General features: G+C 37.4%; 1 protein-coding gene across 3 annotated transcripts in view; it reads right to left on the reverse strand.

Moving 5' to 3' along the window:
• Positions 1-16,826, reverse strand: part of ARFIP1 (ARF interacting protein 1) — an 81,555-nt gene that overhangs the window by 33,777 nt on the left and 30,952 nt on the right. For 2 of the 3 annotated variants that reach the window (XM_079770523.1, XM_079770522.1), the window contains exons 3-6: positions 11,982-12,090; positions 9,684-9,779; positions 7,197-7,309; positions 5,351-5,572 (exon numbers count right to left, since the gene is read on the reverse strand). In XM_079770523.1, the coding sequence (XP_079626649.1) occupies positions 5,351-5,572; positions 7,197-7,309; positions 9,684-9,779; positions 11,982-12,090 (540 nt within the window). The remainder of the gene's footprint in view (positions 1-5,350; positions 5,573-7,196; positions 7,310-9,683; positions 9,780-11,981; positions 12,091-16,826) is intronic. The other variant, XM_079770524.1, reaches the window with a different exon arrangement.

Genomic DNA, 16,826 nt, shown 5'->3' on the forward strand with positions numbered 1-16,826 from the left:
GAAGGCCTTACAAACAAAAGGCCGAGGTTTCCAGGAGAAGGAATTCTGCTGTAAGACTGTAACATAGAAATCCTGCTTTAGTTTCCAGCCTGCTGGCCTACCCTACAGATTTCAGACTTGTCAACCCCTGCAATTCCTTAAAATAAATCTCTTTGTGTGTGTGTATTGTATACCAATCTCCTATTGGTTCTATTTCTCTGGAAAACCTGATATAAAAATATCCATCCAGTAAATATTGATTCCAGATTCAAATACATCTCCAGTAGGTTCTAATTTACCATTATTATTTTTTAATCCTCACCAGATTATATGTGTTTTTAACTGTTTTTTTGTTTGTTTGTTTTTTGTTTTGTTGTTGTTTTTTTATAGAGGAAGGAAGGAAGGGAGAGAGAGAAAGAAACATCAATGGGTTGCCTCCTGTATGCACCCTGACCGTGGATTGAACCCATGACCTAGGTATGTGCCTTAACCAGGAATCGAACTGGCAACCTTTTGGTGTATGGAATGACGCTTTAACCACGCCACCTGGCCAGGGCTAGTTTACCATTATTTTTACATTTATAAACATCAATTAGAATGTAAAAGCCGATGAATTTTCTATTTCCTTCAAATCACTTAAGTATACACACTTGCCTTCAGTATTTGTTCTCTAACAAATCATATCAAGCACATTCTGGTAAACAAACATCATAAAAGAAGAATATATCATGTCTTTTAAGCAAAATAGGATGGTCCAGATTCTTGACCCAAAATGTTGCATGATGGGAGTGACTCCTGCTGAACGACTAACTAGATGAAAATACCTGAAATGGTTAATTTTATGTGCCAACTTGGCGAGGCCATGGCATCCAGATACTTGATCAAACATTATTCTGGATGTTTCTGTGAAGGTGCTTTTGGATAAGATTAAGATTTAAATTAATGGGCTGTAAGCAAAGTAGACTATCCTCCATAATGTAAGTGGGTCCCATCCAATCAGCTGAAGCCCTTAATAGAACAAAACTGACCTCCCAGAGCAAGAAGGAACTCTGCTAGCAGACTGCCCTTTGAACTCAAACTGCAGTTCTCCCTGGGTCTCCAGCCTGCCAGCCTACCCTGCAGATTCTTTATGTACTGAGTCTTCATAATTGTGTGAACCAATATCCTAAAATAAATCTCTATATATCCACACATCCAGCTGGTTCTATTTCTCTGGAGAATCCTGACTCATACAATACCACAGTTCCTTTTTATCCTTAATAATACGTTGTTACTCACTGACCCTTGAATTTAGGATGAATTTTCTGGGATATCATCAGAAGACTCATAAACTAAGATTTCACTTATATTATCAATTTTGCCATTATTGTTAAAGAGTCAATACTGCTGAGTCTTTGCAATCCTCTTCTGATTTGTCTAATAATTGTGAAATATCTTCCTCTGGTATTATCTTTTCTTTGACATTATGGGCAGAAAATGGAAAATTCTAAGTTCTCTGTTGTGTTGCATGAACATTAAAAAAAAAAAAAGACCACAAAAATGGTTTCTCCAGATTTCTTTTTGGCAACACAAACAAAAAAAGTATTTCTCTCACTATTGCGTCATTCTAGGCAATGGTGTCTTTCTTTTGTTTTATTATCTTAGTCATTTCAGAAATTGAATCATGACTTCCTGGTTCATAGGCCGAGGCTCAAACACTGAGCCACACCAGCCAGGCTATCTTAGTCATTTTTAACATGGTTGGAAATAACTGATGAATAGTGATGAAATAATTCCTAAGATGATGAAATAGCAAAATGTTTTAAGATATAGAAAAATAAGATCATTAAGAACCCATACTGTGTCATTGATTTCTTATGAACCTATATGGTAGTTGCAAAAAAAAGTTTTAGTCTATTAAAAAAATAAGTAAATTATCTCACTGGGAGACCTTGAAGAAAGAATAAAAGTCATGAAATATCAGTTCTTACAAAGAGTTAGAAATGCTCAAACAGAAAACTAAAAAATTAAAACTGAGTCCAATGGACTTGAACACTGAGGATTATTTACCTCTCAATTCTGCAAAGAAAGGATTCTTATATACAAAGAAATGTAATAAAAGTATTTATTAGCTAAGACTGACCATTAGTTGAGTTAATTAATATACAAGCCAGGTCAGCAAATGTATCTCCAAGTTGCTTAGAACTGTAGCTGGCATATAGTAAGTCCCCAATCTGTGTTAACTATTATAATTAACTAGTGGCCCGGTGCATGGATTCATGCACATTGAAAGAAAGTTAATTAGAAGAAATATTTTAATATCACTATTCGCCCTTTCTCTATAATAGAAGTGTCAGAGATGAAAGAAAATTAGTAAAATGTATATGAAAATAATATATAAATTAATAAACAATAACATGATAAAACAACAAAAACATGATATAAAAACAACAATGATAAAAACAATGACTGATAAATTGCTTAAACTTATTCTAATATCTCCCTGTATACCAGATTGAGTAAAAACACTTTCAGAGTGCTTGACTAATTTCCCTTGTGATGAAGTATTTACAACTTTAACGTCACACACACTTCGAACTCGAGAGAAAGAAACATATAACTGACCATGTCTGAAAATGGGTTCAGGTAGGAATATTCCTCCTCTGTCTAGAGTTTGTCCTTGTGATTTATTAATAGTCATCCCAAATGCTGGCATCACGGGAAACTGTCTTCGAATTAATTTAAATGGGAGGCCATGTCCTAATCGGTTTGGCTCAATGGAAAGAGTGTCGGCCTGTGGACTGAAGGGTCCCAGGTTTGATTCCGGTCAAGGGCATGTACCTTGGTTGCGGACACATCTCCAGTAAGGAGTGTGCAAGACAGCTAATCGATGTTTCTCTCTTATCGATGTTTCTAACTCTCTATCCCTCTCCCCTCCTCTCTATAAAATATCAATAAAATATATTTTAAAAAAATAAATAAATGGGAGGCCAGTGTCAGACGGGGATAGTTGTGCCAATAGTTGGTCTTCAGACATATTCTGTCGACACCACTGCTTTCTTTAAGCTTCAGATTGTCAATAAAAACCAAATTCATGATCAACAATGACAGATCGAAACACACACGTGCGATTGGCACCAGCGAGAGCTTTATATGTATCGCACATGTGTGAGTCAATGTTTATTTTTGGATTGCCAGTGCACATCATATGTACTGGCCGGTTGGACCGACAGACGGTCGGTCACTTAGCCTTTTATATATATAGACTTTTATATAGATAGATAGATAGGTTTATTGAGTGTAGCATTACTGTTAACATTGCTGCAACACTTTCCCAGGTTCTATACCCTGGCTACCTCTTTCTATACTGTGGGGCTTTTTCTCTGCGTCATAGACCCTCTAAAGATTCCACTTTAAATAGCTTCATGGAGAAACATAGATAGACCAGGATATAAAGTCCAGTTCTACCTTTTATTTGATTCATGATCTTATAAAAATCACCTAACCTCTCTTGGCTTCAGTTTCCTCATCTATAAAATGGGGATAACATTTCTTGCAGTGTTGTTCATTAAATTACATGATATAATGATTATAATGCATTCAGTGTATTATAATTGTGGACACTCAAAACTGCAGCTGTTATGATTATCCTACTTTCTAAATATTAATTAGTTCTTTTTGTCTGACTCAGAATTGAAAATCAGTATTTTTCACTATTATGATATATGTTGCCATCTCTAGCCAGCTTTCTTTGTCCAAGTTTCTAGATATTATGAAATGATTTAATACTCTCTATTATCTAACTCTTCAAGTTAGAAGTCTGTATGCAAGGGATTTATGTACCTTTAGGTGAGAAAAAAAAAGACATAAAAGGAGTCACTTAAGGTATTGTAAGAAATTGTTGGAAATGTTTTGCTGAATAGAAATGTATGCAGAAAAATAATTACATTCTAAGACGCACAATTTATACTAATGATTCAGTAAAAGTATATCGCAAATGCAGTCAAGCAAGTTACTATTTGTTCAAGACAATAGGAGACTAGGTAAGAGTGAATTTTCAATAGATGCCCAGATTTACGTTTTATCCACATCCAGCTCTACATAGCTATGACTCTTTCTAGGTTCAGGCAGGCTGAGTATTCCATTTCCTTCCCTCCAATCAAGTTCCCTTCCCCTGAAGCCTCCAGCTGACATCTCTAGAGTTCAACTGGTTCACTATGTTGACACAAGTCAGTCTGGCCTTCTTAAAAATTATACTAGACTAGATGCCTGGTGCACAAAATTCATGCACTGGGGTGGGGGGAAGGGTCCCCTCAGCCCAGCCTGCATCCTCTCGCAATCCATGACTCCTCAGGGGATATCGGGCCTAAACCAGCAGTCGGACATCCCTCTCACAATACGGGACGCTGCATGCACCAGTGACCATACTTTTCATACAGGTGAAAGGCATCTTGCTGTTGTATGGGCAGCTACATTTTTTTGCCCTGATTATAAAAAGTAGTACAGAATATGACCCTTCTGAGGCAGTAGTACCATTTTCCCCATCTTATGGGTAGAAAAACTGAAGCAGAGAGAAGTAATTGGCTTTGTCACACAGTTATAAGTGTCAGAATCAGGGCTGACCACAAAATGTGGAAGCCAGAGTCCATGCATGTTGTTGCTGCATCATCCTGTTTTTTCAGTGTTAGAGTAGCCTTGCCAGGTTTTAATGTTTAAACCTAAGAGACTGTTCCCAATATATAGGGAAGGGTCCCTAGGTCTGGCCGGCAATCAGGGCCATCTGTGAGGCGACCGGCAGGTGGAGTGATCAGGGGGCCTCCGCTGGCACCTACCTTGGCTGGTGGCCTGGCGCCACCCACTGACCAGCTCTGTCCCCTGCCGCCTACAGTCGCCTCCCTCTGCAGGGCGACCGACAGGCAGGGCAATTGGCCCCCCCCCCCCGATGGCACCCGCCTTGGCTGGCAGCCTGGTGCTGCCCACTCACCAGCCCTGCCCCTGCCACCAGTCGCCTCCCTCTGTGGGGTAACTGGCAGGCGGGGCAATCTGGGGGACTCCCACTGGCACCCACCTTGGCTGGTGGCCTGGCACCGCCCGCTGGCCAACCCCGTCCCCGTGATCACCACCACCACCACTGGTCGCCTCTCTCTTGGGGGGCAGACGCTCAACACATTGAGCGTCTGCCCCCTGGTGGTCAGTGCGCATCATAGCAACTGGTCATTCCACCATTCGGTCGATTTGCATATTAGGGTTTTATTATATAGGATATCTTTAAAAAACCCTCAAGATTGCAATTTAAGACTTCAGCAAATCAGAAATGTAACAAACTACCTCTTAGAATATTCCTATTGCCACTCGCCTCCTCCCGCCCCATAGTTATTTAAAATAATCTTACATGGAGTTCTAGTGACTTCAAACTCAGGTCAGCAAATGCATCTCCAAGTTGCCTTTGTGTATGAACCATCTGGAAAAGCTGGGTTGACAATGTCTGAGCAAGTCTTAGAATATTTTCATACTTTTTCTTGTTATCCCTTAATATATCAATCTGAGCTTCAAGTTCAAGGTCCACAGTTCTTGACCCACGGCCTAGCTTTTCAGAGATAATTTGCCGAGTGCACTAAAAGTAAAAAGATGCATTTTGTTTAGGAAGAAAAAAAGGAACAAAAGAAAAAAAAAGCAGCAATCCAAAGTAAAATGCTAGAGCATATGGCGTATATCATTTTTGGCTTCACAAAAGGCAGACTAACAAACTGAAAACGGTCAGTGCCCTTTTACAAGTTCATTAGGACTCAGAAAGTAAATTTACCAGACATGTCTAATAACTACTACTAATCAGAGGAAGTTTTAAGACTTATCTAGCAAATTTATATATTACCATATAAGCTCTCTCATAAAATCGTATTTTAAGCTTAATGCACTTGGTAGCTTATTTAAAACAACTGAGATACTTAACATTGATTTAAAAACAGTATTGGACTATTAATTACTAAGGAATAATAATACCAAATTACACTCTTCTATTGGTTTCATGACTTTCCTCCTTTTATCTTCCCCTTAAAATCACCATGTGTATGTGTGTAAGTAGGAGGAATGAAGGGAAGAAAGGGGGAAAAAAAAAAGAAAAGAAGAGAGGTTGGAACTGGGGGGAATAGGGAGAAAAGAGAGAGAGGGGTGAGGGAGGAGAAGAAAGGAGATTAGAGATTTTTGAATTCTTTTACTTTTGCTCAAATAGAGTTAAATTTAATTATTCCATTCTGCCTCAGAAATAATGATTTAAAAATTTATACTTTTTAAAAATACCTAATTTCAGAGCATACTAGAATACATTTTCTAGTATTTTTTGTTAGAAATAAAAAATTATAAGCAATTTCACTACTCAATAATATATTTTATGAATAACCTACAGGGTATTAATATACTCCTCATCATTTAAAGTGAAGAAAGAAGTTCTAATAAGTAGTAAATAAGTACAGTATTACAATTTTTTAAATAGCAAATATGCTCTTTTATCATCTCTTTCAAAGTTTTGATTAGAATTAATATTTGTTGTAAAATTCAAATGAGGGAAATAAAACATGAATTTCTTCTTTCTTCTTTTAATCCCACTAAATATTAGAGAACTACTATTAACAGTTTGATAGGTAGTCTAAACTCTCCTGTGTGCTGCAGCAGACACTGCAAGAATGTTTAAAACATGCAATGCTTGACTATTTATTTAGTCAAAGGCACTGACCTCTTTTCCCTTAGTTTGTCAAATAAAAAAAAATGACAACAGCCAATATAACAATAGCCATCTGGTGGGAATTAATCAAAATTATATCTCTTTTTGTTAGATCAGCAAAAAATAAATTTTTTGGTGTGCCACAGGATTTTAGCAATTAGTTTTTGTGTGTCATGAGATGAAAAGATTTGAAAATCGCTACTATAAAATATCAAAAAGAGGGAGGTGGGGACAAACATCTATAGCAGTCCTACAACTAAATATATTCCAAGGCAATATATTTCTATCTATCAATTAATAAGCATCTTAGTAGTTTTTCTTTTACCCTTTCCTATTGGCTTTTTAAACTACATTTATATAAAGGTCAATAATAAAACAAAATACTTCATTTTTCAATTGTAATTTCATTTTTAGATAGCATTATGCTCTCTTACGTGTTCATACAATTGCAAAATAATTTGAATAACATAAATATAAATTCCTAGAGCTAGTTAGGGTGGAAACATTAAAAATTACAAACCTTGTAGGTGTTTAGACTCCATTTTCTAACAAGTTCTAACTTTTCCATTGCGGGATTTTTAATTTCATCTGCTAAAATAACTGGTCCACTTTTTGTCTGTGTTCTCTGGCCACCTACATGATCATAAACACAAAAGATAAAAACACAAACCAGGTAATGACAAGTAGGGAAAAAAAAAACAAAAATACTGATGCTGTTCAAATTAAACTACTTATGCATTTAAAAAAATGAGAAGGTTCCCACAAACTGAAGGTCTACAACTTCCTGGAATCATTGAAGATAATTTCCTAACTCTTAAAAAATATTTCTATTAAACACAAATGCCATGTGCTTGTCATCTTCTTTAAAAAAAAAAAAGCTGCAATCAGCCTTCTTTTCTAAACAAGTGCTTTTTACTTGAAGAAAAATAAAATTTCCACAATTAATCTTATAACCTAATGACCTGTGTCAGTAAAAATCTGAAAGGCCACATACCCTCACACTGTGATCTCCTTTCACTGTACAATGTAAACCAGACAACAATAGAACATTACTATAATTATGGAGGATTTAAAAATACAATTCAAATTTCAAACAATCATTAAAAATATCTTACCACCAGTATGAAAGGCTGGGTTAAAACAAGACCTACATTGTACCTCTTTTTCTTAAGAGACACCCCCTCCTCCATCAAAAAAACACACATAATTACTAAAGGCAGTCTGATGCCCTGACATAAAAAACAATGCAACAACTATCTAATTCTTAATTGTAAAATATTTTTCAAAAAAGAAAATATTTATTAAACATTTATGATACTAATGACTTGGGATAAAAACTTTATAATAATTTTAGAAGAAAAATGAAATAAGATAAAAAGTTATAACAAACTAGAGGCCCGTTGCACGATATTCGTGCAAGAATAGGCCCCTGGCTTCACTCCCAGCCGCCCAGAGCCAGCAAGTCCCCGTTCCCCACCCCAGCCGCCCAGGAGCCGGCAAGTCCCTGCTCCCCGGCCACCTGGGAGTCAGCACATATCCGCTCCCGGGTGCCTGGAGCCAGGAAGTCCTCGCTGTCTGGAGCACCACTAGAGTAGCTCCCTCTGCTGTCCCCCTTCCCCTCATAGCAGGCTTCACACCGCTCTGTGCCTGCATATGCAAATTAACCTCCATCTTTGTTGGGTTAATTTGCATACTCACTCTGATTGGCTGTGGGCGTAGCGGAGTGACGGTTAATTTTCAGCATTTTATTTTTTTTAATATATTTTTTTGATTTTTTACAGAGAGGAAGAGAGAGGGATAGAGAGCTAGAAACATCAATGAGAGAGAATCATCGATCAGCTGCCTCTTGCACACCCCCTACTGGGGATGTGCCCGCAACCAAGGCACATGCCCTTGACTGGAATTGAACCTGGGACCTTTCAGTCCGCAGGCCGACGCTCTATCCACTGAGCCAAACCGGTTTTGGCTGATGGTTAATTTTCATGTTTCTCTTTTATTAGGTAAGATGGTTTAAGAAAATTAGTCAGCAAAAATTTATTTTCTCACTCCTATAGCCAGACCAGCTTTTACCACAGCTTTAGCATAATCTAAAATAAAAAATGATGTATATAGCTCTATCCAGCCTGGCTCAGTGGATAGAGCGTCGACCTGTGGAATGAATGGTCCTGGGTTCGATTCCTGCCAAGGGCACATGCCTTGGTTGCGGGCTCGATCCCCAGTGGGAGGTGTGCAGGAAGCAGCCAATCGATGATTCTCTCTCATCATTGATGTTTCTATCTCTCTCTCCCTCTTCCTTCCTCTCTGAAACCAATAAAGAAATATATTTTTTTAAAATGATGTATATAAAAAAAAACCAAAATTCTCATAGAAACAAAATACAAAATGTTAACATGTCATATAAAAAGAAATATGGTGTTCAGTTTTTTCCTATTTTTATAGTCCAGAAATATTAAAGTGGAGAACAAATTCAGTGCAAAGAAATGGGTTTTTTTCCCCAAGTATTTTTCATTGGGCAAAACTAGTAAATTACATAGTATTTTGTTATAGTCTGCAAACTATCTGTAAGCTGAGGTTGAAAATAGGAAGACACATGACCCATTCCAAACAATGAACAACCCAACTGTTGAAGACGCCTTTCTTGTTTAACTTGAAAACAGAGAGCAGAGCTGCAAAGTTGAGAGTTTAGGATCAAGTAAGTGAACCTACATTTCCCAGAACAAAGAAAGGATGATTTAAAAGGAATCAAAATTTACAATGTTTTTAAATCTTAAAGTGAATTAAATTTAAGGTATGAGATATAGTTAATAACTTTTAAAAGCCAGAAAGATATATGGCTAGAATGATTATCTCCCTTATTGCTAAGAAAGAAAAAGAAAAAGCAGCAGCCACCAAAAAAGTCAGAATAACACACACCTAAGAGTATTAAGCAAGTGATTATGAAATTGAGTGAATTAGTTTAGCTTCAGCAGTAGCAAGAAGTGCTTTATCCAATGAGTGCAGTGAATACCTGCAGGAACAATTAAATCACTTCCTTGTTGAGCCAGTTGACTAGCTGCAACCCTGCTAGGAGACATAACAGATGGCAATGGTGGTGCTGAGGAACCTGAAAAGGATAGACATTTAACTGTGAAAATCCTTTTCCTCCTCCACATATTGCACATTTTTAATATAGATTTGCTAACATTGCCTTTAAAATATTCAAAAACTAGTATCAAAAACGGGAATTAATAGCCTGGCTGGAGTAGCTCAGTGGTTGAGCATCGATCCATGAACCAGGAGGTCACGGTTTGATTCCCAGTCAGGGCACATGCCCAGGTTGCAGTCTTGATCCCCAGTAGGGGCATGCAGGAGGCAGCCAGTCAATGTTTCGCTATCCTTCTCCCTTCCTCTCTCTAAAGTAAATAAAAACATATTTTTTAAAAAACACACCTGAAATTAATATATTTGCTTTCTTGCAGAAATGAACTAAATAATAAATGGATGTGAGCAGGCTAAGTTCCTGAATAAATTTTTCATCGAACTCTTAAGACCAAACAAGACACATAACTATAAGAAGAAACTTGGTAAGAGCATGTCTAAACAGAACTTTACCTGGACTCTGCTTTTTAAAAATAAATTACTAGAATGGAATTAAAGTCCCATAATTGAATGATTTAAAGCTTAAGTAAATATTTTATTTATTTATTTATTTAATCCTCACCCAAGGAAATACTTGGGGGGGGGAGGGAGGGAGAGACAGACAGACAGACAGACAGACAGACAGACTTCTATATGAGAGAGAAACATCAATTGGTTGCCTTCCATATGTGCCCCAACTGAGGATCAAACCTGCAATCCGGGTATGTACCCTGACCTGAAATCAAATCAGCAACCTTTTCAGTGCACAGGACAACACCCGACCAACTGAGCCCCAATGACCAGGGCAAAAAAACCCATTTTTTACACCCAAATATTTACATGGTTTTATTTTCTTTCACTCATGAGAAAATGAAAAAAAAAAAAAACACTTTAAAAAGGTTGTTTTGGCCCTAACCGATTTGGCTCAGTGGACTGAAAGGTCCCAGGTTCGATTCCAGTCAAAGGCATGTACCTTGGTTGCGGACACATCCCCAGTAGGAGGTGTGCAGGAGGCAGCTGATCGATGATTCTCTCTCATCGATGTTTCTAACTCTTTATCCCTCTCCCTTCCTCTCTGTAAAAAAATAAATAAAATATATTTAAAAATAAGTAAATAAAAATAAAGGATTGTTATGGGCAAGAGCATTACAAAGGATGCAACTTTGTCCTTCATAGTAAAAATAGACATATATATGTGATGTGCAGAAGAATTAACACAGCAAGTCTAATTGCTTATTCTTAAAAAGACTAGCTCATAAGATTGGCCTTTGAATGGTATCTGGGAACTTAAATTTGGTTAAGATTCCAACCATTCCCAGATTGGTAAGACAGGCTCATCGTGCCTAAACTGTTGACACAATGTATCTATGCTAGATACCTGCTTTCCTTCTGGGAGCCTGGAATGTTGGTACATGCTAGGCCGAGGGTCCTATGGAGCATTCTCCAGTAAAAATCCCGGGCACTGAATCTCTAATGATCTTCCTTGTTTAGTAACACGTGTGTCACAACTCTGCTGGGGAAATTTAAGCACGGCCCATGTGACTACAATGGGAGAAGACCCTCTCAAGCTTATACCTAGTTCCCTCAGACTTCACCTCAGGCATCCTTTACCTTTGCTAACTGTACTTGGTATTTTTTTGCTGAAATAATCCTAACTCAAGGAATCCCTTGAGTCCTCTTAGCAAATTACTAAATCTAATGGTGGTGTTGGAGATGTCCTATACAACATGCATAGTTGGAAAAAATAAAAGTTTTATTTTCTTAATTGCTTTGATATAGGAAATATGTATTTATACAAATCAATATTGACTAATAGCAATACATTTTGTGCTTATAAGCTAAAATAATTTAAATCTGCATTTTGATATAATTTTTGAGTTTTTATTTCAGTAATTTAAAGCCAATTCCTAAGAGAGCACAAAGGGGATAAATGGTGATGGAAAAATAAAATAAATAAAATAATTCCTAATTAGTAATCAGTGAAATCATGCACATTAATCTATTTATATCAAGACTACTACTAAAACAATTCCTAAATCATTAAATTGAAGAGAAAAAGGAATATGCTTATAATTGGTGTTTTATCATTGAATTAAAGGACTCAATTCTTATGCTTTTTAATAAAGGTAGCATTTGATGACCTCCCATCCTCAACCCCAGCCATCTTTAAAAATACATGGGCTCTTACCTTGATATGCTCCTGCTTCAGTAACCCCCTCTTTGGTACTGTCAAAGCCATGAGATGTAATTTGGGTTTCTGAGAGACCAAGTCCAGCTGGTAATGAATGCTTCAAATCCTTAGCAATGTTTGAATAAAAAAGAAAATCTTTGTGAAAACCTCACACCACATTAACAGTTTAGGATAACTGTGTTCTTTTAATCACATATTAAACGATTTTTCTCTCTACTGTGTAGTATTCCCTTATGCTGTCACAGCATTCTATAATGATGTATAACAGCAGCAAACGCAGCAAGATTTGCTATTAAGAGGTACGGATTACTTTCATTATTCTAGAACTAAGTAGCAGGAAGGTATTAAAATTCAATTTTGAATTTTCTAATTTATTGATACATCAGGAAAATCATTTTAGAGAACAGAATTAAGATGACTAAAAAGGCCTATTTAATATTAAAAAATTGACTGATGTGTAATATAATCATAATGAGTCTGGCTAATGATCAGTATAAACAAGTCATCAACTTGCAATATTAATTTTCAAGGTTAGCTCAGTAAACAGGGCTTCTCTGACTTTGAACAGTGTGAAAAAAGAAAATTTCTTGCTCATTAAATTTGCATTAAGCAAATTAGCCTATAGTTGGAACTTATAATATTCAACATCAGCCTTATAGGAAAAATAAATAAAAAAAAGAAAAAGAAAGAAAAAAAAAGTGAGAGAGAGAAAGCCAAGAGGCATAGATTTCTAATTAAAAGTCCTATCTTTCCTTTGGCTAGGACCGTGGTCGGCAAACTGCGGCTCGCGAGCCACATGCGGCTCTTTGGCCCCTTGAGTGTGGCTCTTCCACAAAATACCATGGCCTGGGCGAGTCTATTTTGAAGAAGTGGTGTTAGAAGAAGTTTAAAAAATCTGGCTCTCAAAAGAAATTTCAATCGTTGTACTGTTGATATTTGGCTCTGTTGACTAATGAGTTTACTGACCACTGGGCTAGGATCTGAGGAATTTTCTAATTTCATAATCTATTTCAGATTCTATTAATAGGTCTTATTGGTTTCCCACAATAATGACAAGTTAGTGATGCACTAAAAAGGTAAATATGTCTTTAAAATTCTTTCCTAATATTCTACCCCACTATATACAATGTACAGTTATACTTTGAAAACTCAGAACATTTTGAGTTTTCTAATTTGCAAATTCAAAACTTAACAGATACAGTCTCTCATAACTAACAAGTGTTGAGAGGGTTTTTCTTGAGAAGCTTATTAATTTTGCCTGGGCAATTACCTGATTGGTATGGTGGACCCTAAATAACTAATGAGGTCAATTCTCGTCTCAGGTGATTTATCAAACAGCATCTGACACAGGTGATGTTCTCTCCTTGTTACACTTGCATTCCCCAAATTCAAGGCACTCTTGATTTTCCTCTGATATGTCCTATAGTCTCCTTCAGTTATTGCTCCTCATCTCCCCAACCTCCAAATCCTGGAGTGCCCGAGGGTTCAGTCTGAGGACTTTTTCTCCTATATTAATTTCTTTGGTGATCATAATGATTTTTCTGGCTTTGAAAATCATCTATACATTGACAACTACAAATTTATGTGCCTTACTGAGCCTCTCTCTTTAACTCCAATATATCTAACCTTACAATATATCATACCTGTCATTTCCACTTGGATTTCAAATAGGCATCTCAAACTTTTATGTACCAAACTTACTGATTATATACTAACCGCCCTCCCCCTTCCCCCCTCCCCCCCGCCGCCCGCAAAAAAAGAGAACAAAACAAAATAACATCACCTATAGTTTTCACTCCTTTTAGTTTATGGCATCTCTTTTACCAAAAGCTTAGCCAAAAATCTTCGGATTTATCTTTGACTCTCCTTTTTATCTCATACCCACATCCAGACAATCATCAGATGCTATTAGATCTACTCTCAAAATATATCCAGGATCAAACCAACTCTCTCCACCTCCACTGCTTCCACCCTAATATAAGCTAGTATAATATTTCACCTGGATTACTCCAAGAGCCTCCCAACTGGTCTGCCTGCTTCTGTCCATGACACATGGCTCTAACTCCACTATCAACCAAAGGTATCCCCTATAAAATCTCTCTAACAGCCCCCAATCTCACTTGACTTACAACCCAGACCATTAAATGTTCTTAAGGGATTACATGATTTGACGTCATCTACTAGCCTCTCAGGCTTGCAGCCACACTGTTTCTTCAAAAACAATAAACCTACCTCTATTTCAGAACCTTTGTACTGTTGTATTTTTCTTCCGGAATGCTCTTCTACCAGAAATACATAGGGCTTGCTTCTTTAGCCAGAGATGCTTCCCTCCAACAATGTATAAAATAGCAACTCCCACAACTTTTTCACACAGGAACTCCCTATTTTGTTTTATTTTTCTCATAGCAGTTTTCACTAAGAAATATATTATGTGCATATTTATTTTTTCTCCTCTCACTATACTGTAAACTTCATGAGAGCAGGGAGATTGCCTATTTTGTTTATGCTATATATTTAGCACCTTAAATATTGCCCAGGACTTGTTCAATAAATATTTGTTGAATAAATAAATGAATTTGTTGAGTGAACTAAAGGATTTATGTCTCAACATCTCTAGATTAAGAAGCTGCCATAGCAATAGGTTTATTTTCACATTTAATTTAATGAGTATTTGCTTACTCTTACTATATGTTAGACTTTCTGGGAAAATAAAAAGATATAGTTCTTGCCTGACTGGAGAGACAAGATATACAAACATTAACGTAAAAGTTGAACTTAGTACCAAAGTAAAGACAGTAAGTATCAGAGGACTTCAGAATAGGGACTAAGTCCATGAGAACTAACTAGAAAAGAAGGAAGTACTGCCTGAGCTCTGAAACACAAGGATTTATTTACAAACGGAACCAACATTTGATGAGCACCACCTTCAGGACAGCCACTGCTTTGGACACTACAGGGAGGAGACTGATAGTAAACAAATACTTGTATAATAATACATTAAGTAATAAAAAGTTCTGGAAATAAGCAGTAAGGACTCAATAAGGGTTTTGTGTGTGTGTGTGTGTGTGTGTGTGTGTGTGTGTGTGTGTGTGTTTTTAAAGGCAGGATGATAGACAAACAGAGTGATAGGCAGAGGGTACTACTTTAAGTGGGGCACTCTGGGAAGGTCTCTCTGAGGAGGTAAAATGGGGGTAGAATGCTGGATAAAGAAGTGACAGAGTGAGCCATGTGGCCATATCAAGAAAGAACAATGACTTAAAAGGGTAACAATGATGTTCTATTTCTTAACTGAATGGTAGACAACTAGGTATTCACTGTACTCTGAATTCACATCATCGAAATATAATTCTCATGCCATAAAATTTATTTAGAATTGTACAGCCATCACCACTAGTTTTAGAACATTTCCATCACTCCAAAAAGAAACTCTGCACCCAGTAGAAGCTACTTTTCATTCCTACCTTTCCCCAACCCCTGAGAACCACTAATTTCCTTTCTGTTTCTATGGGTTTGCTTATTTTGGACAGTCATATAAATGAAATCACATAGTATCTGTCTTCTAGCATATTGAGTTCAAGGTTCATTCATATTGCAGCATACAGGGTGGGGCAAAAGTAGGTCTACAGTTGTGAATATGTGAAAGACAGTGTTTATTCTTGTTTTATTATTTATTAATTATTGTATTATTTTCCATATGAACATCTGTAAACCTACATTTACCCCACCCTGTACACCAGCAGTTCATTTCTTTTTGAAAAAAATATTTATTTCATTGATTATTTTTTTCAGAGAGGAAGGGAGAAGGGGAGAGAGAAACATCAATGATGAGAGATAATCATTGATCGACTGCCTCCTGCACATCCTCCACTGAGGATCGAGCCCTCCACCTGGGCATGTGACCGACTGGGAACTGGACTTTGACCTCCTTCTTCATAGGTCTGTACTCAACCAATGAGTCATACCGACTGGGCAGCAGTTAATTTCTTTTGATGGTTGAATAATATTCCATTGTATGGTATAGCACATTTTGTTTAACTATTCATTAATTGATGGATCATCATTTGGACTGTTTCCACTTTTTGACTATTACAAATAATGTTGCTATCCACATTAGTGTACATGTTTTTGGCTGAGTTATATGGCAATTCTATGTTTAACCTTTTGTGGAACTGTCTACCTTCCAAAATGGCTGCACCATTTTACATTCCCCAAAGCAATGTTTGAGCATTCTAATTTCCCCACATCCTCACCAACACTTGTTATTATCTATGTTTTCATTATAGCCATCCTATGAAGTAGCATCTCAATGTAGTGTTGATTTGCATTTCCCTGATGACTAATGGTGTTGAGCATCTTTTCATGTGCTTATTGGCCATTTGTATATTTTCTTCAGAGAGATAGCTATTCAAATCTTTGGCGCTAGTTTTAGTTGGGTCATTTATCATTTTACTATTGAGTTGTTGTAAGACACAAATACTTTATCATATATACTCGAGGCCCGGTGCATGAAATTTGGGGGGGGGGGGGGGGTGTCCCTCAGTCCAGCCTGCACCCTCTCCAATCTGGGATCCCTCTCACAATCCAGGACTGCTGGCTCCCAACTGCTTGCCTGCCTGCCTTCCTGATTGCCCCTAACTGCCCTCCCCTGCTGGCCTGGTCGCCCCCAACTGCCCTCCCTTGCAGGCCTGGTCTTTCCCAACTGCCCTCCCCTGCTGGCCTGATCGCCCACAACTGCCCTCCCTTGCAGGCCTGGTCCCTCCCAACTGCCCATCTTGTGGCGGCCATCTTGTGTCCACGTGGGGGCAGCCATCTTGTGTGTTGGAGTGACAGTCAATTTGCATA

This window comes from Cnephaeus nilssonii, assembly GCF_951640355.1.
Source record: "Cnephaeus nilssonii genome assembly, chromosome: 5".
In the NCBI taxonomy this organism is placed as follows: Eukaryota; Metazoa; Chordata; class Mammalia; order Chiroptera; family Vespertilionidae; genus Cnephaeus; species Cnephaeus nilssonii.